This window comes from Alexandromys fortis, unplaced genomic scaffold (genome assembly GCF_014885135.2).
Source record: "Alexandromys fortis isolate MF-2015 unplaced genomic scaffold, M_Fortis_MF-2015_v1.1 scaffold_43, whole genome shotgun sequence".
Taxonomy (NCBI): domain Eukaryota; kingdom Metazoa; phylum Chordata; class Mammalia; order Rodentia; family Cricetidae; genus Alexandromys; species Alexandromys fortis.
In genome coordinates, this window is record NW_026067928.1 from 7,204,813 (window position 1) to 7,226,584 (window position 21,772).

The 21,772-nt window shown below is 39.8% G+C and overlaps 1 protein-coding gene across 2 annotated transcripts in view; it reads right to left on the reverse strand.

The window, feature by feature from the left end:
- Obi1 (ORC ubiquitin ligase 1) overlaps positions 1-21,772 on the reverse strand; it is a 41,201-nt gene that overhangs the window by 17,402 nt on the left and 2,027 nt on the right. For both annotated transcript variants that reach the window (XM_050144643.1, XM_050144644.1), the window contains exons 2-5: positions 8,960-9,095; positions 7,771-7,862; positions 4,346-4,594; positions 555-643 (exon numbers count right to left, since the gene is read on the reverse strand). In XM_050144643.1, the coding sequence (XP_050000600.1) occupies positions 555-643; positions 4,346-4,594; positions 7,771-7,862; positions 8,960-9,095 (566 nt within the window). The remainder of the gene's footprint in view (positions 1-554; positions 644-4,345; positions 4,595-7,770; positions 7,863-8,959; positions 9,096-21,772) is intronic.

Consider the following 21,772-nt stretch of genomic DNA (forward strand, 5'->3'; position numbering starts at 1 on the left):
TATTGTAACTGTAATTCTTACTTGATAACTGTTTTGTTATATGTAATTTTACTATGTTAAAGTTAAAGCCTTTCTTTTTTGTTTAAACAGAAAAAGGGGAAATGATGTGGGAGTGATTTCTTATTAATAAAGAAACTGCCTAGGCCCCTTGATAAGGCCCACCCTTAGGTGGGTGGAGAAAAGAGGAGAATTCTGGGAGAAGGAGGCTTGGTGGAAGAGTCGCCATGATGCTCCCACTCCAGACAGCCACAGGTTAAGATCCTCCCTGGTAAGCCAGCTCATGGGCTACACAGAATATTAGAAATGGGTTAGAACAATATGAAAGAGCTAGCCAATAAGAAACTGGACCTAGCCGGGCCAGGCAGTGTTTGAAAGAATACAGTTTCTGTGTAATTATTTTGGGCATAAGCTAGCCATGCGGGCGGCCGGGTGCCGGGGACGCAGCCCTGCCGCTCCTAATTTCAACACTAAATGAGTCAAACAGAAAGCACAAGCCATTACAGAGTCAACTAAAAGCACTGACAAGCAGAGACTTTGCTCTATGCAATACCTACTTTTGGGGAGATCTGTTGTCAACTTCAGCCTTCAGTCGTAAATTCTCCCTCAGCAGGCCACCATTTTCCAACTTCAATTTTTTATTTGCCTGAAAGAAGAGTTAAAAATAATTAAACATAAGCTAACACAAAAGTACCTTGTAAAAATGATGACATGAGTCATCTGTATTCTTACAGCAATATCAGCAAACTGAATACCAGACACAGTCCTCAGAAACGTAAAATCACCAGTGGGAATAACTTGAAACTGTGAATACAACTAGGTATTTAAAATCTACATTCCCCTAGCACTTTCTAAATCCTATGCTCAGGGAAATGAAGTTGTGTTAGCTAGCTCAAAGCTACTAAGGGACCACACTAATGGTAAATATGTTTCTTTTATTTCATCTTACCATAATTGAATGCTCTAAACAAGACAAGATTGCATCATACACAAGTATTTACAAACTAATGCTAAAGAGTTAATTCTTAAACCGGGAGACTAGTTTCTTTGTTACTATTTAACACTTCTCTAGTGATAAATCTAACCCAAGTCATCTACTGACTTTCTTTCTTTAACAGGTCTTTCTTATTCTGTCTTTCAACTTCTGATATCCTTAAAATTTGGGCAATATTTCCTAGTAAATTCCACCAATTGTACCTTCACATACACATGGAAGAAAAAAAGTCCTTTAAGAATGACTTTTTTTTTTTCTTTGTTTAATACCGAAAAGTTACTAAAATCATGCAGTAGCTCATCTGGAATGCATAGGCCGACACAAAAGAAAAGAGGGAAGCCAGAAGCTCAGTATCACAAGAGCTTAAAAAAGATAAAATAAAATAAATATTCATGCTCTTATGTTGTAAAATATTATTTTAAGATGTGTTACATTTGTTTATGCTGTGGAACATTTGTTTAATGATGCAAAGATACAATGCATTCTTTCATGTTGCATTTGTTTAACTCTGTGAAGCTGTGATTCTTTGCCTGTCTAAGCCACCTGATGGTCTAATAAAAGAGCTGAATGGCCAATAGCGAGGCAGGAGCAAGAATATGTGGGGATGCAGAGAGAATAAATAGAAGGAGAAGGAGGAATAGGAGAGGGGGACACCAGGGGTCAGGCACCCAGCCACACAGCCAGCCACAGATGGGATAATTTAAGATAAGAAAAGCTTGCTAGGGGCCGGAGAGATGGCTCAGAGGTTAAGAGCATTGCCTGCTCTTCCAAAGGTCCTGAGTTCAATTCCCAGCAACCACATGGTGGCTCACAACCATCTGTAATGGGGTCTGGTGCCCTCTTCTGGCCTGCAGGCATACACAGACAGAATAATGTATACATAATAAATAAATTAATTAAAAAAATATTTTAAAAAAAAAGCTTGCTAAAAACAAGCCAAAGTAAGGCCCTGCATTTAATACTAAGAATAAGCCTCCATGTGTGGATTATTTGGGAGATAGGTGGCGGGCTCCCGGGAAAGACCAAAGACCAGAAGAGTTAAATGAGTAAAACAAACAAACTACACTCTTAGACTTTAGAATTTTCTTAAACGCCACTTTATTTAAATTTTTTTTGTTACTGCATTTGTGTGCCACTGAGAAGATTAAATTCTCTAGGTTAGTCACCAAACTTACTAACCCAGCCAAGAAAATGCTATGGATAGAACATTTATGCTCATATTTAACAAACCATAGAATTACTGTCAGGGAAAAAGAAAGGGAAATCTAAGAATTTTGAAAACCTATAATAAAAACATTGGCCAGAGTTTCTGACTAACTTCCAGAATGTATTACTTACCTACTTTAATACAATTGTATCTCAACGGTAACAAGCAAGGGAGGTGGAGAATACTCACTTGAAGCCTATACCCCTACTCAAATGTTTGCTCACCTTCTTCAGGGATGCACACAAACCAGGATGCTGGGGGGTTAATTCTTTAAGTGACTGGTAGACACCACCATTATTACCCTCTGAAGATACAGGAAAGCCATTTACTTCCTCAAACACCAACAATGAATTAAGCTTTCAAGCACAGCACCGTAAAGGGAGGCACTTAGTGAATATTTTTTGATGATGACAAGAAGCTTAAATTAGAACTCACCTGACTTCCTTTCCTACCCCACCCCCTAATACTGGGATCATATTATGTTTCAAGATCCCTCACCAGCCCTGTGGCTTTTTAATACTTCTCGTTATAGGCTGGATAGCTCCTAACTATTAAAAGGACCTAAAGGTTATAAACAGTAGAGTTCTGCCTACTTACAGTACCTGGGGATATCAAAGCCTTTGATTATTATGCACTCTCCACTCTGACTGGGAGTGACAAGGTCTCGTTTCCAAACTCACGGATACAGGCAGCATCAGACGTCCATTTGCTCACACCAAGTCGTACTCTACTGAATCATTTTTTTCAGCATCTGACTGAGATTATTATTTGTACTTCATATTTGCATTTTGTCTCTGTAATCCACGTTTCTTACTCATTTGTAATCTATTACCTAATATTTTCACTGGGTACCCCAAACAGGCTTAGTGAATATACCAAATAATTCTGATAACACAGTAATTCTGACAACATGTTCATTTACTAATTCTGATAACATGTTATTAAAGTAATATGTTTATACACTAAGGCTGGCTGCAGAACACAGTTCACACTTCCCTCATAAAGACGCAGGGAGGTATGGATGCAGCTCTTCTTTCTGAAAGCCGTCTCTATATCCCTTTCACACTGGCCTTTTATGAATCGCACCACATTCGTGTTGTATATGGAGACTAATTTGAAAATGTTTTTCTACTACTTAACCTCGCTGAAGATATGAGAGCTAACATGCAGTGGTTCTTCTATAAAATACCATACGGAGTCCATCAACGATTTCGTGGCTCAGGACGCAATAATTCAGAACAAGAGCAGCATTTTAAAGAAATGGAGATAGGTTAAAGGCAGTTGTAGAGACGAGAGCTATAAAGTCACACTGTTGACCACTGCTGTACTGCAGGGCAGGTGAGCCTCAAGTCAAGCTAACGGCGCCATCTCTGTCTCCTTTCTAGACTTAACAAGTCCCACCCTCAACTAATGTCCTCTGTCCCCTGTTGAATGGACAGACAGACAGCCCATGTGCCCCGTTACTCTCCTGCAGAGTGGTCTAAAGCAGGTGCTCAGGGCTTTCTCTGGAGCTAGTCAGTAAACTAACTCCAGAGTGTACTGACATTCAGCTTTCAACATCAGAGAATGGTAGTGCTCAGAAAGACCTGGTGAAAACCTTCTCTTCAGCGGGTACAGTGAGACACAGCAGCAATCCTAACACCAGGAGTCTGAAGCAGCAGGGCGGTTAATGTGAAGCCAGCCTGGGCTACATAGCAAGTTCAGGCAATCTCTGACTAGTAAGATGTTGCCTCAAACAACAAGCCAATAAATGTTTCTTTGCTAAGCGTGAGATGGGATATGCTTGTTTCAATGCCCACAAAGCAGTCACTGCTGTAAGCTTAAAAACTTAAGGCAAACCACAAAGAGGGGGACAGAAACGCATCCTTTCAACGGATGCAACTCTTCCAGAAGCACGCGCATAGGCAAGCACTACAGGTCTCCAATTATAGTCACAAATGGAACCACCTGATACTTCTTGGCAGCGAAGGACAGCTAATGAGACGACGTGTTCCTAGGGCATGAACATCTCATCCAGGCCTTAGTCCTGCTCTACCACATTAGCTATGGTGAGTCAAGGATACGGCTATGTATACTTGTGAAAGTACGTAAACTATTGTAGAACTTCAAAAACAACCACCATAGATTTTCACATGACTACAACTTACCTCTTTTAACTTATCCACATCATCTTTTACTTTTTCATAGATTTCATTAGCTGTTCTGAGTTTTTTCTTCCATTCCACTACCGTTTCTGGGTCAGTTTTACTTTGATTATCTGCTGCTGGTTGTTTGTCTTCGTTTTGGCTGCCCTGCATCAAGGTTAAAGGGTCCAGAATAGTCTTGATCTGTGACTCCAAGCTCAGGTTTTTACTTTTAAGTTCTTCTACTTCTTTCTGCAAACAATCTATTTCATCCTGAAAGAGTACGGAATTCAACGATCAGATATGAACTAATGCTTGTATATGCTCAGCCAGAGCCAATGTGTTCTTGAATATTACACTCAAACTTTCATACATACATGGACTCTTTATATATCAGAACAGTTTTATAAGGAAACAGCTTAAATTCTCAAAGTATTTTGTCTCTCATAAAAATTGATACCAGCTACTTACATTTGAATTCAAAGACAGTTCTGGTTTTATGAATGTCAACTCTTTGATTTTGTTTAAAATATCATCAAGAAATTAAGAAAAAAACATGAATTTCAACAACAAAGTAGATTCCTATTCAGACGGAAAATTTGAGGCATCTTAATTGCTTTACAGAGAGAAATTTAAAAGCTATTGTTCAAAATAGCCAGAATTTTGTTTATATTTTTATTTCTATATCTAAAGTAGGAATGAAATCTTTCCACTTTGCATCCCAGATCAATCCCAGCAGTAGGTCTTCAACCGTTACTCAGAGTCATTCCAAATATCTGCTTCTCTGCTCTGGAACTGCTATTGCTCTTGAATGTGAGGGCAAACATTTGGGATAGATTCTTCCATGTAGTGCTGGGAGGCTCTGCCGGTCAGAGGTTGCAGACTACCACAGCCTGGCAGTTTTCTCTAAGCGTGGCAACAGAGAGGCCTCCCTCCCTCAGCAAGCTTCCTGCTCTTTATTATTCTTATCTGAAGACTCTTTTAGGCCCAGGACGTCTGACCTACCTCAATGGCTACCCTGAGACAGCTCCCTGCAAATGCTCTCCCCTGCTGTTCACAAGGCAATTAGGCAAATGCTCTAGTCATTTCCATAGGACCGTACTGCCACAGAGGAAGCCTTGTGATAGGAGCGTGCCACCTAAGGCAGACCAGGGTCTGTCCTATATATTCCTTCCACCATGGACTAAAGTTGAGCTGACTCACCTACGTCTGTCTCCTGGAGGGCTGTCCCTGTCCCTGGCATATCCACGTCATCCCAACCCTGTTCCCCATTTCTGCTCCCTCTACTCTCATGGACCAATGCAGCCACAGTGGAATACCATTATTCTTCTATAATGGGCATAAAATCTTAATTACATGAGGCTGTTAAAAGCGCTAACAGAAAATAAACTCCAAATGTCAGTGCCTGTCTGAATGCCCCTCCCAATCTCCTGCAGAAATGCAACTGCCATTGTGACAGCATTACAAGGGGGAACATCGAGGGGTGATTAGGTCATGAAGCCCTCATGAATGGGTTAAGGCTGATGTCTAGGTTATCAATGAATGGGTTCCTGACTTAAAAAGAGAAAGGGGAGAGGGAGAGAGAGAGAGCAGAGCGAGCGCTGGCACTCTTTCTTTTCTTATTCTTTTTCTTCATCATCATGTATGCCTTAACTTTAGCTTGTAGAAACATAAGCCAGTTTAAAGTGTTCTGATTTTAAAGAGAAAATACACTTAAGTCAATGAGCTCTCTAATTAATATCTATGACATTTATTAATATGGAAGAGTGCCTTTTAGATTTGTCCCAGTACTATTTACTAGTATATTATAATACATTTAACAGTATTCTAAAAGAAGTTGCATCCTTCCCCACCCCACTTTTTGTTAGTTTGTTTGGAGACAAGGTCTCTGTATCAGTGGTTCTGAGCCTGGGGTCGAGCAGCCCTTTCACAGGTGTCACATACCAGACATCCTGCATGCAAGATATTTACATAACAATTCATAACAGTAGCAAATTGCAGCCATGATGTAGCAATAAAATAATTTTATGGTTGGGGTCCCCACGACATGAGGAACTGTAAGAGAGGGCCACAGCATTAGGAAGGTTAAGAATCATCATTCTTTTAAGTCCTGGCTGTCCTGAACTCCCTCTGCAGACTAGGCAGATCTCGATATCGCAGAGATATGCCTGCCTCTGTCTCCCAAGAGCGGGAATTAAAGGGATGTGCTACCATACCCTGCATAAGAAACTGCAGTCTGTAAGTGAATACAGCAATGAGTAAACAAGCATGCATTTCAATATTCACAAATGGGGAAAATGTAGGGATGAACATTTATCCCATCACTTATGCTCCAGTGTATTAAAATGTTTGAGGCAGCTCAGATAGATTCCATGTGCAGAGTCTAATTTAAAGAAACCTTCCTATCATACTATATTTACACAGCAGTATAATTATTTGTTGGATGCCAATCAGCCATTCTGTCTTTCTTCAAATTGACCAAGCCTAAATTAGGGGATAAAGACCCTTCAGAGTCTTAAAAAATACCCAGCCCTCAAGAAAGACTAAATTTTTCAGCTTCACAAGCCCCCTCTGCTTGCAGAGGATTTTTCTTTGTGTATCTGCTGCACATGTCTTTCCTTACCCCCCACAAAAAGCCTTTCTCCAACTGCTAAGAAAAAGGGGGGATATGAAACTATGAAACTAGATCAAATATAATATATACACGCATATACATATATGTATATTATAAAATCTCCATTCCTCTTTTAATGAAGATAAAATGACAATAGATCTTTGTCTACTATCAAAAGTATATTGAATTCATTTGTAAAAAATTCCACCTTCATGGTAAACCAGTCTGCTCATTCACCTTTAGATGAAGATTAGAAATAACACTTCACACTGATGCTAACATATCAGTTTACTTAAGCATAACGTTTACATGTGGACCAGAATTCAGCATGTTTATAATTGTCAGTGATTCTACAGACAGTAACAAATTGATTGAGTTCCCTAAGTGGGCTTCTTTAACCACTCACTTCTTTATTTTTTTTTAAATGGAACAAATATAAAATAAACAGAAGAGGTACAAATTAGCAAACACACACACACACACACTTTTAAAAAGGAAGAGGCTGGAGAGAGAGCTGACTCAGCAGCTAAGAGGACTGCTGTTCTTCTCCAGGACCTGGGCTTGATTCCCAGCACACACCTGGCAGTCCCAGGTGATTCAACCCCGTCTCCTGGCCGCAGACAACTGGCACTCAAGTGGTGCATAGGAATACATGCAAACAAAACACATACATAAAATAAAAATCTCAAATTAAAAAATAATCTTAAAGAAGGAAAAGAAAAAAGGAAAATGTTTCCATTTCTTCCTATTCTATGAAATCTTAGTCATCCTCCTTTACTTTGATCGGTTTCCCTTAAGTCCACTGCTGGAGTCGCATTAAAGCAGTGTTAGATACCTCATACTCTTTGTGGAGGAGCTCGAGTCTCGTTCTCCGAAGGTGCTTCCTGACCATAGGGCTCAGCATAGGTTCACTTTCACCTGTTCCTCCTGAAAGGGAAAAACATCCTTATTTCTGTTTGGTTTGAGCAAAATGAAAATGAACCATTTTTTCATATTGCATTATATAATGTAGCGATATTTCATTTGTATCTTTAATAAAGCTTGTTTGATGATCAGCAAAGTGAAACAGACACACTGGCCAGCCTTACAGACCAGGCAGCAATGACACACACTTTTAATCCCAGTAGCCACACTAGCTTGCCACAGAAACCAGGCGCTAGTGGTGCATACCCTTAATCCCAGAACTAGAGAGGAAAATAAGACTGGAGGAGACAGTCCTGAGTCTCAGTCTCATTCTGAGGTTTCCTGGAGGTAGGGTCACCATTTTTGGACTAAGGTCGAGGTAAGAGACAGTGGCTGGCTGCTTTGGTTTTCTGGTCTTCAGATCGAACCCCAATATCTGTCTCTGAGTTTTTATTAATCCCAATTCAATTTAACTTCCCTGAAACAAAATTTGGATATGCAGACTGGAGACTCTGGTCCAGTCAAAGATAATGTGAAACTAATTAAGGTTAAAAAAAAATTAGTGCTGCATTAGGAGGGACAAGAGGAGTGTCAAACAGGAGCTAGGAAAGTAACACATTCAGGGAGACTACTGGTGATTTATTTTTACTTTAGGGGTAAATTCTTCCTCTTCTTTAGTAAACTGAAATGCGTTACACATTATCCAACAGGACCAGAGTCTCCAATCTGACTAAATTTTGTCTCACTTCTATACAGGCTACATACCACCACTCAGCCAACATTCCTAAAGCACACTTTGAGGCTCAAAACCTAAAGGTCACCTACCTCATCAAGACTTTCTCAGAGTTACTCACCTTTCTTCGAACACCCTGTAGCCCTTTATTTTCCCTTCTTAGCACCTGTGACTTTAAATCATTAATATTTCTGTCCACATGCAGTCTCTAACATAAGCTGCATTTGGCTTGGGGTCCTTTGTACTACATATACTATATAAAATTACCAATAAACCCAATATGATGTTGATCTGTAACAATGAAGACTTCATATCACTATTCCCCAAACAAACACTGTTTATAAATTGTCTTAAATCTACCTTACGCACATAAAAAATAAACCCTCACCAATAATCTCTTTGCAAGGATTTTCTGGAGTGATAGGAACTCTGCAAGCCGGACACTGGCTGTTATTCTTCAACCACAAGTCAATGCAAATGGAACAAAACACATGGTTGTTGGTGCATACAACAGGTTGACGGACCTTTGAAAAAAACAAACATTACTTTTAGTACAGAGCAACTTTTATAACTGGATTCCCAATGTGATATGTTTAGAGCAAACAAACTGTTCCTCAAGTACGCCGAGCAGGGAGGATAGAGAGAACACAGGATGGTAAAACATGCTTCTTTTGACCACACGGTTTCTCATATGACAGACACTAGCTGACAGCGCTGCTCATGGACACCAAGCAACTTCACTCTGAGATGCTTATTATGTATCGAACATTCATGGTCAAGAGAGAAAAGGCTTTCTGTTCATTAACTCTGGGACCTTATTCCTCAGCCTATTTTCTTTTAGAATTAAAGGATAGCAGGACCATCAATCTGATGCTTGAATTTCTTCAGTGCATTCCACTACAACATCAAGTATCAACAACAACCTACTAAACATTACAAAAAGATCTGCTTTGATATCGATGTGGTTTGTCATGACTTCATTCCCCAATATAATCGCCTTTAAGAGAGGTGATTATGAGTAGTCTTGGTAACAGATTAGTCTCCATACGAGCTGGTCGATAGAAACCTCTCCCTAGTCCCCCGTTTCCTATCTGATAGAAACCTCTCCCTAGTCCCCTGTTTCCTGTCTCACCCCATAACTCCCTTTCTTTCTTTCTTTCTTTCTTTCTTTCTTTCTTTCTTTCTTTCTTTCTTTCTTTCTTTCTTCTTCTCTCCCCTCTTCACATGAAAGGAAATTCAGGTTATAGTAAGTTTATGAATGTTTTCATTTTATCCTTCTGTTTGTAAAAATTCTTAAGCACTCCAGATTTCCAAATACTAGAAGACAGCACCATATTCACCCTAGAGTCACTCCTTCCCTCAAAACTACCTGCTGTCATTCTAAAAGTGCCTCATACCAAGATTAGCAAGTACAGTAATGAAGGAAGCTACTTTCTTAGACCACTATCTAGTTTAGAATGGTCACTATCGTGGTTCAAATAAAAATGACTCCCATAGGTTCATATATTTTAATGCTTAGTTACCAGGGAGTGGAACTCTTTGAAAGGATTAGGAGGTGTGGCCTTATTGGAGCAGGTATATTACTGGGCTTTGAGGTTTTCAAAAACCCAAGACAGGCCCAGTTACCCCTCACACACACACAGAGATCAGGACTCAAATTACTTCTCCAGCACCCTGACTGCACACCTCTAAAGTTTATGGAAGAAAATATTGAAGACAGAACCATACACATTATATGAGGAGCATCAAGAAACTCTACTTTGTAAGAAACTATGTAAAAGCAACCAGTGAAACAATTTAAAAGCAATCAGAATTTTTATGTTTTTGGTCATACACTAAAGGTTAAAGAAAACAATCTCCCAATCTTAGAAGACGGTTTTGATCAAATGCACTAGTTAGCATATTTTTTACTGAAGTGTCAATGACAGGAGAAACAGTTTTGTATGTACTGAAAGTACAGATCATATTTTGGTCATGTGAAGTTTCTTTCATCAAACTCACTTTTAAATGGGTAAGCCTGGTATAAGAGGCTTTGAAAGTCACTGGCATAAAAGATAACAGCATCTAAAACCACAGAACTGGTGCAGATTCCTTGTGCAGGCAAAATGGCTAGAGGAAAAAGGCAAGTACAACAGCAGCATCCACAAAAGGAAGCTGAGAATAGGATCTCTGGTGTCAAGAAGGAAAGCATGGTAGTAATCACAGAAATCAAAACAAAGACGCTTCTTAATAGGAAGGCAGTCCCAAGTAAGTAAGTTGTTGACGAGGTAGAGATCACACGTTGGTATTTAATTGTATAAAATGGTTTGCTACTGAAGTTTCTCAGCAAATGATGGGGACAGAAACACAAGGAGGTTGACAGGCAATGAATGATAAAGACAGAAAATGCAGACAAGTTTCATATTTAAAGGAGAAGACATCTAAATTAGACCATTGTTAGCAACATCACAATGATGGAGAGAGTAGACAGCCAAAAAGTCAAAAGGAGAACGAGATTCAAGCACCAGGAAGATTTTGTCTTCCACAGGAGGGAGGAGCCAGCTTCCACATGAAACAAACACAAGAGCTGACCCGAGGATGGAAACAAGAGGGGATCCATGTTCCAGCTTTCTCAGTTGTACCTTACACTTAAATAGAAAGTGAGGTTATCAGCAAAGCCTGAAGAAGGAGAGTATGGATCTGAGAAAAGGAAAGTAAAACAGTTATTTTGAAAAGCAAAAAGCAGTTTATTAGGAGTATTTAGCAGGACTACTTAATTTTGTTTAATTCCTATTAGAGGTCTGTGGTTTTGAATGCAATGTAAGACAGTTCCCACAGGTGTGCATTCTTCAGCGCTGAGCTGCCCAGGCTTGTTTAATCTAGAGCTGGGGCTTGTCAAAGAGCAAAAGGGAAGTGGTCACACTGTCAGAAGGACATGAGCCCTGGCATGGCCATGGTGACAATGAACGAGTGACACAGCAACGGCAGGCTCCAGGAAGGCGGAGAACGAGCACAGCACAATGGAGCTCTGGCCAAGCTACTAGGGCTGGCACAATGGCTTCTAACGTTTGTCTGGGGCCACATTATCTGATATGCCCAATTTTCTCTCTTACTCTCATGTGGTTAAGATTTGTTCTATGCTTACAACTCCCAACTTTCTCTCTGACTCCAGTAAGAGACAGAGTTTAGACTTCTAAGATAAACCTGGGGCCAACTCCTAATATCCCAAATTTTAACTTCAAATAAATCCTTTGGTTACTGTAGACTTAGTTTTTATCTCTGAAAATTATGGCTAAACCTAGCATCCTTTCATTTATGTGTTACTTTAAGTTAAATAATATATGCTAGCAAATTCACATAACTTCCCCTGCACTCACATGGATACTCGCATGCGTGCATGTGCACACGCGCGCATGCATACACACACACACACAACCCAGTACTGCATACCCAAGGAACTAAATGCATAAAGAGAAGTTAGAGATGCCACGGGAAGGAAAACATGTAGATGAGTGAAGCCAGCTCCAGCTCCATGAGCATGAGGACTGCCCCCAGCTGTCTACTAGAAAAGGGCTTCCCAACCCCTTGGGTTATCAAATTCCAGTGTGTCCAGAATGCCAGGTGTGGAGTACCAGGCTCTATCTAATGTTTGTTTTGTTGGGTTAATTCTTGCCTAAGTCTTGCCTTAATTCTTCTGTATTCCTATTCCTCCCTTTGGGAAAAGAAATGTTTATGGCACACCACTGCACTTTGGAATTATGTAACTTGGGTTTCGGTTCTTTTCTTCAGTGTCTCACACTATGAACTTCTCTAACGATTCTCTAGGTTTCCTGTAAAAATATATAAACTAAAATAAGTATTTCCTGCTTCTGATGAAATTCACAGTGTGGGAAGGTTTCTCACAAAAGAGTAATAGCACACTCTTTTGTTCCCCTCTAACACTCTCTGTTCTGCTTTGTGCCCTTCTCAGAAAACTGCTTATATTCCACTTTCCCGATTAGATTCAGTCTCAGTGGGGGACATGGCAGTGTCCTGCTCTTTGTATCGACTTACAGCACTTGGCACATTGCTTTGAAGATGGTAGGATTAATAAAAGTAAATATTGATGCAGAAAATCCAAAAGTGAGATAATGTTGCACAAATTGTCTTCTGAAGCAAAAGATTTATGGTCAAACAGTAAGGAAAAAGTCTAACCTCACCATTCAGTGTACCAGATGATAAGAAAAGAACAGCTACAGGCAGACTACTTTGCTCTGGCTGCTTGGGGCCATCAACAATGCCCCACAGTAGAATCATTTGTACTGTTGGAACCTTCTCTTATTGTCACTGTGCTGGGCTTCTAGAAGTTGACTAATCCATTTCTGGGCAGGCTACTTATAAGATAATTATCTCTAGATGGCAATATAACTTTACCTTAAGGTTCTCCAGAAACTGCCTACTTGTGACACCAAGAAGGAAAACCAGTGCCAGAATAGACTCTATTCTAAAAAGAACAAAAGAGCTTCAGACGTGCACAAAAGTGATGAAACAACGGCAGACCGTAAGAAACGAATGAGCAACGCACAGAAAAGAAGTAAGGCCAACTTAATACAGCTTCCCCCATGGGGATCCGCAGCAAGGGGAGAGGAAGCAGCAATCTTATCTAAAAGGTAAGCTAGAGACTGCCAGCTACCCTGTAAAGCTAAGTGTGGTTGGCAGACCCTCTTAATTTCACAGTCCATCAGCTGGGCAGGTCCTCCCATTTCCTCAGATTATATGCCCTTCTCTGTGGGCAATGTTCAATCTGAGGGAAGTAAGGGAGCAACCATGACACTCTATTGGCAAAGGATTTGTACTTTCCAAGTCCCCTAAGTACTGAACTTCCTGCTGGAAGGATGTGGATGTCTGGAGTTTTTGGCTGGAACATCAAAGCTTTCTGAATCTACAGAAGTGAAAGGCAAACAGGTGGATCCAAGTTTGTAGGTATTAAACTCCAAAATTATTCTCAGTTGGAAGAAACTGCTCTACAACAAAGGGTAATAATTGGTCAAGAAAAAGTAACAATTTTAAATATATGCGCACTAGATTAAAGGCACTTCAGAGTTAAACTATATCATCAGTCAAACAGAATTAACAAATATCTAGAGAATACTCTATCTAACAGAAACGGTATACACATCTTCTCCACAGTTCATGTAACCATCCCTAAAATAGATGACATTCTAGGTCACAGCACAAACCTTAAACATGAAAGAACAGAAATAATCTTGTAGATATCATCAGGCAACAGTAAGCTAAAATGAAGACAAGAGAAGCAACAGAAACTACACAAACACTTGAAGATTGAACAATACATTCTTGATGACCAGTGGGTCGTTGAAAAATCAAAAAAAAACTATTTTAAAAAAGTCCTAGAAGAAATGAAAGTTAAAAACATAATTTCCTAGAACTTTGTGATACAATTAAGTCACTCCTAGGACATCCGTGTAAATACTATATAGTATAGAGTAGAAAAATATACTATATGTTAGAAAAAGATATCTTACATAAATAACATACCGATGCACACTGAGGTTGTAAAATAAGAACAAGACAAGATAGCTAGAAATAATAAAGATTAGAGCAAAAATTTGATGAAATGGAAACTACAGAACAATACATGGAATCAAACAAAGAGGTGGCCCTTTGAGGAGTTTGCAATTGACAAACTCCTAGCCAAAGTATCCAACTGAGAACGACCCAACTTAATGAAATCAGAGCTGAATAGAAAACATTATAACAGATCCCAATGAAATCCAGAGGTTCATTGAGAACTACTTTGAAACTTTTATCTCCCAAACTTGCATAATCTGTATTATGTAAGAAATGTATAATGGCATTAATTTTATTGAATCAAGATGACATAAACAACTTAAGCAGATCCACATCAAGTAATGAGACTGAAGCAGTAATCAAAAGCTGTTCACTTTATGAAAGACCCAGAAGCGATGGATTCACACAGTTCTGCCAAATGTTTGAGAAAGAGATAACAAATAATACTCCTCAAACTGTACAATGGCAATACTCTGAAAACTGTAAATCAGCAATACTCTTTAAATTGTAATACAGCAACTCCTCAAATTACACAAGATAGGAAGGGAAGGATACTCGCCAAACTAATTCTGTAACGCTAGTATTTCCACGATACCCAAACCAGATAAATACACAGAAAAAAAAAAAAAAAGAAAGAAAAGAAAGGCTGTAGGACAATTTCACTGACAAACACAAACAGAAAACTTTTCACCAAAAGTTTTGTAAATCTTACTCAGGACCACAGTAACTCTTGCAGAAGACCCGGGTCACAGCATCTACATCCGTGTTTCTCAACTTGTGGGTTGTGACCCCTTTTAGGGGGGTCACATATAGATATCCTACATATCAGATATTTACATTACAATTCATAAAAGTTGATGTGGGATGTCCTTCTGCATATATGTTGCTTTTATTGGTTAACAAATAAAGCTGCTTTGGCCTATGGCAGGGCAGAATATAGTCAGGCTGGAAGAGATTGTACAGAGAGAGTAGGCAGAGTCAGAGAGACGCCATGTGGCTACTGAAGGAGACAGACGCCAGATCCTTACCCCATGCGGACACACAAAACCCCATGCGGACACACAGATTAATAGAAAAGGGTTAATTTAAGATGTAAGAGTTAGTTAATAAGAAGTCTGAACTAATAGGCCAAACACTATTATAATAATATAGTTTCTGAGTAAGTATTCAGGTCTGAGAAGCTGGGAAACGAACGAGCAGTCTCAGCCTACAAAGTGAAGCCAATGTGGGCCAACTCCATCCACATAAAACCTGAGAGAGCGGGGGCTGGAGAGATGGCTCGGCTCAGCGGTTAAGAGCACTGCCTGCTCTTCCAAAGGTCCTGAGTTCAATTCCCAGCAACCACATGGTGGCTCACAACCATCTGTAATGAGATCTGGTGCCCTCTTCTGGCCTGTAGACAGAATACTGAGAATACTGTATGCGTAATAAATAAATAAATCTTTAAAAAAAAAAAAAAAAACCTGAGAGAGCTGGGAAGGAATTGTAGACACAAGAATGAGTTAAACATGACTTCTTGGTAGCCGTACTTTTTTTCAGATTTTTTTCTGTTTGCTGGTGACAAGCAGAGGCATGGCTTCTTTAAGAGAGGGCCTCCTGACTCAGTGTTAGCAGCAAAAAACTACATGGCTTCATTTAAAAAAAAAAAAAAAACAGCTTCTTAGTGCGTGCTGGAGGTGGTAGAATGGACTCTGGCTCTTTCGGGAGGCCCTGCACTTAAATGGGGGTCTGTAAACAGCATGTTACAAATTGCATAATGGTGACATAGACCCACTGTGTCCCTGGAGCTGGGGTGGTGTGCACGACTCACAGAGGCAGTGAACATACCTCTGCCACGTTGGACTGGGCAGAGCAAACAGCCAGGGCCATGGAGTTGATCCTAGTCACATCTGCTTAACAATTAACACACACACACACACACACACACACACACACACACTCTTAGTCAGAAAAAGATTTCAGATATGCAATAGGATAGATTCAGACACAAAAGACCTCTAAATGAGACACAGTGTGTTTAAAAAATGTACATGGGCTTGGGAGAGAGAAAAAAAGAGTATAAAAAGAAATAGTTTTAAAAATAAAACAAAGTCTTTAAGGAGACAGTAAAAGTAATGTAAAACAGCACAGTCAGTCATAGATTAGAGGAGTAACGAAAAATAAGCCACGTAAAGATAAAAAAATACACAGAGAGTCTGAATTATGTGTATTATTGTGTTTTCTTTGAATTTTTGACTGCAGAGATATTTGATTCTGGGGGCTGCTAAGCTAAACCAACATAAAGGTATCCTGACTTCAAAATTTGGGTCTAAGGATATGTTACTTTGGAAAAGAGGTTGTTTTTGTTTCTACAGAAGATGAGGACCTGTGGATTCTTTCTAGGCTAATATGGTTTGATGGAAGAAGAACTCCCCCTCCCAAAAATGTCTCTGTGAACCCTAAAAATATGTTACCCAACAAACATCAGGAAGCAGTTTGAAGAAAACAATGGTCAAATTCCCAAAATAATTGTTTATGTTTGTTTTCATTTAAAGGGAGATATGATAAAAAAATGAATAATACATTGGTATGGACTTTATTTTTATAAATTTAAGATCAATTTTGTTATATTTCTATTCTTATTTAAAGACCTATGTTTATACAGCTCATTTAAAAATAATATATAATTAAAATTTTCAGATTAATAAGTAGTCACTTATAATAGTCAAACTTGTAGTCATGATAGGTTTTCAGATTTCAGATGGCTAGATATTCTTTAAATCTTTCAAAGACCTACAGATCATGACATTTCAAAGATTTTAAGAATTAGTAGCCTCAAAAATAAATACTAGGAGTAAATATAACTATGCAGGTGAAAGATTACAATAAAGACACTGATGAAATAAATTTTAGATGACACTAGAAGATGGATAGCTCTCCTATGTTCATAGATAGACAAAACATTGAAAATGACAATTGTTGAAAAAAATTTAAAGAGTCAATGCAATCTCTATCAAAATATCAATATTCTTCACAGAACTAAAATTAACAACTGGGCTACAGAGATGGTTCAGCAGTTAAGCAAACATGGTATTCTTGCAAAAGGCCAGAGTTCAGTCACTCATATCAAGTAGCTCGCAGCTGTAACTCCAGCTCCAAGGGATTCAATATCCTCTTCTGGACTCAGTGGGCATCGGCACTCACATTTGCACAATCCTGCACATATATCCACATCATTTTCTTAAATCCCTAAATTCACATGAAAGCACAAAAGACCTTAAGCACTTACAGCAACTCTAAGTAGAAAGAACAAGGCTGAAGTATCACAATATCTGACTTCAATTACACCACAGAGCCATACTATATTGTATACACCAACTATATTGTATTGCCACAGAAACACACATGCAAGCCACTGGGATAGAATAGAGGATCCAGACAGGTATAGCCACCTAATTTTCTTTTTCTTTTTAATGTGTGAAATAACCTTATTCATAATTATTCTCTAGGATAACAAATTTTAATGTTTAGAACAGTATGCTCTTAAATCTTTGTCAACTTTGTTACTATCCTATTGCTGAGATGAAACACCACAACCAAGGCAGCTTTTAAAAGCAAGTATTTAAACGGAGACTTCTTCAGTTTCAAAGGGTCAGTTCAGAAACAACATGGCAGGAAGCATGACAGGGGCTTCTGAAAGCCCACCCTTGGTAACAAGACCACACCTCCTAATCAGTCCCCTAATTTCAACAACGGTGTCAAAAACACATACTGGTGCTGGGGAAACTGAATAGTAGAGCCATGACTCCACTCTTGCGTGCAGCAACAGTCCAGAGTGGATCAAAGACCTGAAAATTTGAAAATGCTAGAGGAAAACATAATAAATATATTTAAAATATATGCACAAAGGACGACTTTCTGAAAAGATCTATTTCCCCTCTGTATGCTGTGAATACCACTGGTTAATAAAGAACTGCTTTGAGCCTATGGCAGGGCAGAACAGAACTAGGTGGAGAAAGCTAGGCTAAGTGCTGGGTGAAAGAGGACGGAGTAAGGAGAAGTCATAGAGCCCCGCCAGAGACAGACCCTGGAACTTTACCCAGTAAGCCACAGCCTTGTAGCGATATACAGATTAATGAAGATGGGTTAATTTAAGGTAAGGGTTAGCCAGAAATACGCTTAAGTGATTGGTCAAACAGTATTGCAAATAACATGGTTTCTGTGTGATCATTTCGGTTCTGGGCAGCTGGAAACCAATAAGCAGCCTCCTACTACAATCTATATCACAGGAAATAACCCAAAATCTTGACAAAGAGAGAAGAGAAGCCTCTGAACAGCGAAGACAACAAAGTGAAGGGACAGTATAGAAGGGGAAAATCCCTTTGCCAGCTATCCATCAGATAGACATTAATATCCCACATACATAAAGAACTGGAAAAACAAAACACCAAAAGCCAAATTATCCAATCAGTGACTGGATTAATGAACTGACATGACAGTTCTTAAATAAAAAAATAAAAATGGCCAATATATATTTGAAAGTGTTCCATGTTCTCAGCCAACAAGAAAATGAAAATCAAAATGGCCCTGAGAATCCATCATTATCAGAATGGCATTCACTAAGAGAACAAATACAACAAATGCTAGTGATAACCCTACACACTTACTTATATACTGCTGGTGCAAACATAAACTGAAATAGACACTATAGAAGTACCTGTTGTAGGTTCCTCCAAAAACTAATATTAGAACTACTTGTGATACAGATATATCATTTCTGAGTACACACAGAAGGTTTTTAAATCAACACGCTACACAGATACTTGCATGTCCATATGTATTGCTGTAATAATCATAAGAGTTAAAATATGGAACCAATTCAGATGTCCATCAACAGAAGAATGGACAAATAGGATACATATACAAAAATGAAGTCAGGTCTTGTAAGAAAATGGATGGAACTGCCCAGTTCCATCTATGCTAGGAGAAAGAAGTAAACCTCAAACATCAAATGTGTTCATTCATGTGTGAGATCCAGATTTAAATTTATGTCTGTCTAGGTCATGAAAATAGAAAAAGGACCATGAAAAGAGGGAGAAAGATCTTAATAGGAAAGCGAGATTATATAATACATATGGCACCAAAGCAGGAGGGGCTATTTGGGGAGAAAGGAGTCAACAGGAAAATGGAGAAATATAATTATACACACATGAACACATACATGCATGCACATATAAAACTTAGGATGTCATGGTGGTCCGACAGAGAAATGTAACTTGATACTTGGTCCCTGGGTACTGGCACTGTGTTTAGGGAGATTATGGGGCTTTGAAGGGATAGAGGGAATCTATCTCTGGAGGCTGGTTCTGAGAGTTTATAGTCTTGCCCACCCCTTACAGTTCAGTCTCTTTGCTTCCTGTTTGTTGTTGAGTAGGTGATCTCTCAGCATCCTAATCGGGCCACCTGCTGCCATGCCACTTCTGCCACTGTGGACTCTCCCTCTGCAACTATTAAGTCCAAATAAACTCTTTCCTGCACAGGTCATTTCTGTTCATGGTGCATTAGCACAGCAGCAAAAAGTGATACAAAGTTGGTACCAGGAGACACAGGGTATTGCTGTGAAGAACCTGACTTTTTTTCTTTTTTTGGAAAAATACAGAAGACTGGAACTTGGGCTTTTAAAACAGTAGAATGCTATAAGCAAAGATTCAAGGGCCTCCCTAATATGAGCCCAGAAGACATTACGTGAACTGAGGAGGGCTGGCTGAAAGAGATTTCAGAGAACAAGGCCACTACTAGTAGCTGGGCTAAGAGCATTTCTGTGATATTTTGGCAAAGCTATGTGCCACTACACTCAGCTTGTGTTTCTACTATATCATATCATTTCATCTCTTGTATGACCATATCCTTTGCCTTCATGTTTGTTTTTTTTTTTTTTTGAGAAAAGGTTTCTCTGTGTAGCTTTGGAACCTGTCCTGGAACTAGCTATTGTAGCCCAGGCTGGCCTCAAACTCACAGAGATCCACCTGCCTCTGCTTCCCGAGTCTTGGGATTAAAGGCGTGCGCCACCACAGCCCCGCCCCAAATCCACTTCTTAAAACAACAAATGTATTGGGGAGGAGTCATGTTTAAAGTTCTCCATTAATAATAGCCCTACTATCTGGGGCTTACTGACTAGGAATTATATATTGGCTCAGGTAGGGGCTTCTCATTTGGGGCACCATCAACCTTTTTCTAAACTGAAGAATTTTTGTGTGATATATCCTAGGAAATTTAGCTAGCAGCGGCTCTTGAAACCACCAATCAGATGCCATTGGCTTACCACGGGAGCAATCAAAAGAAATTACATATTCATAAATGTTCCCGGGGACTAAAATTCTATCTCCACTCCACTGAGGACCACACAAATCCTTCCAACGAGTTAATGGGGTTGATAAAAATTAAATACATTTTCAGCTGTGGAAGCAGACGTAAGGAAACAACAGTATAAATTGTGACTGACAAAGCCTGAGTTGTATTCAATTCAAATATTAAAATTCTCTTCCACCATGGAGCAAGGTTAATAAACGATAATCTAGACGTAAAAAAAGGAAAAAAAAAGATGTATGTTTGAAAGAAGCAAGAGCTGGCACTGATGGAATCTATGGGTATGAAGACATATAGTTCAGATTTACCAGCTGGCCAGATCAAGCCATCCATCCTTCAGCCTGCCAAAGGGATCAAGCAAGCCATTCTTTCTCACAGTCCATGTGCTTTTTTACTGGCCGTTTTCTCTGACTCTGTCTAGGGTCAGCAGTTGCTTTCAGTCCTAACTTGCTTTTATTTATTGAATCGGCAAATCTACGCTGAACCTCCAACACCTAAAGGCAAGCCATCTTATTGGCTGGCACTCACTTCTTTTCTCCCTGTTAAGCCTGGGACTGTAAACTGCAGCCCACATTCTCGGGCACACACTACCTACGGAAAAAAAAAAAAAAAAAAAAAAAAAAAAAAAAAGAGAACACGGGGGTAAAAAAAAAGACGTCACCATACTTTTCCTCTTCCTGACCCACACTACAAAAGAACAATTTTAAAAAAAAAAAAAAAAAAAAAAAAAAAAAAATGAACCGAATCGAAAGCACAAACGGAAACGAAAGGAAACACGAAGGCATGAGAATATTCAAAACTCCATTTCTAATACCAAACTACTTTCTCCTCGTACTTTCACGAGCCCAAGGGCATCCCTTGCCTCTTGTGACTGATCCCAATCTCGGCAGTTAGGACCACGCTTCTCATTCTCAACAGCACAGAAGGGCGTGGGGGCCAGGTGCCATCGGAACACCAGGCAAAAGCCACCCTCCAGACGAGGATAGGAAAAGGGAAGGCCTTTAAAAATGGACCGTGGCTCCCGACACAATCACACTGGGTGGCGGACGGGAGACCGGGGACTCCCTCGGGCGAGCCTGCTGTTGGGAGCGCTGCTCGCTGCATCGGCTGCAGAGGAGGACGGAGGCTGCCGCGCCGAGACTCCAACCCGCTCTTCGCAGGCCGACTGAGGCCGCCCAGGCCGCCCAGCCCCGGGCTCCGAGAGGCGCCAGTGGGGCCCAGCGATCCGCGTCCCCCCGCGTCCCCCAGGACCGGCCTCCCGCCGCCGAGCAGCTCGCAGGTCAGCCTTCCCTCGCATCCCGGCGCC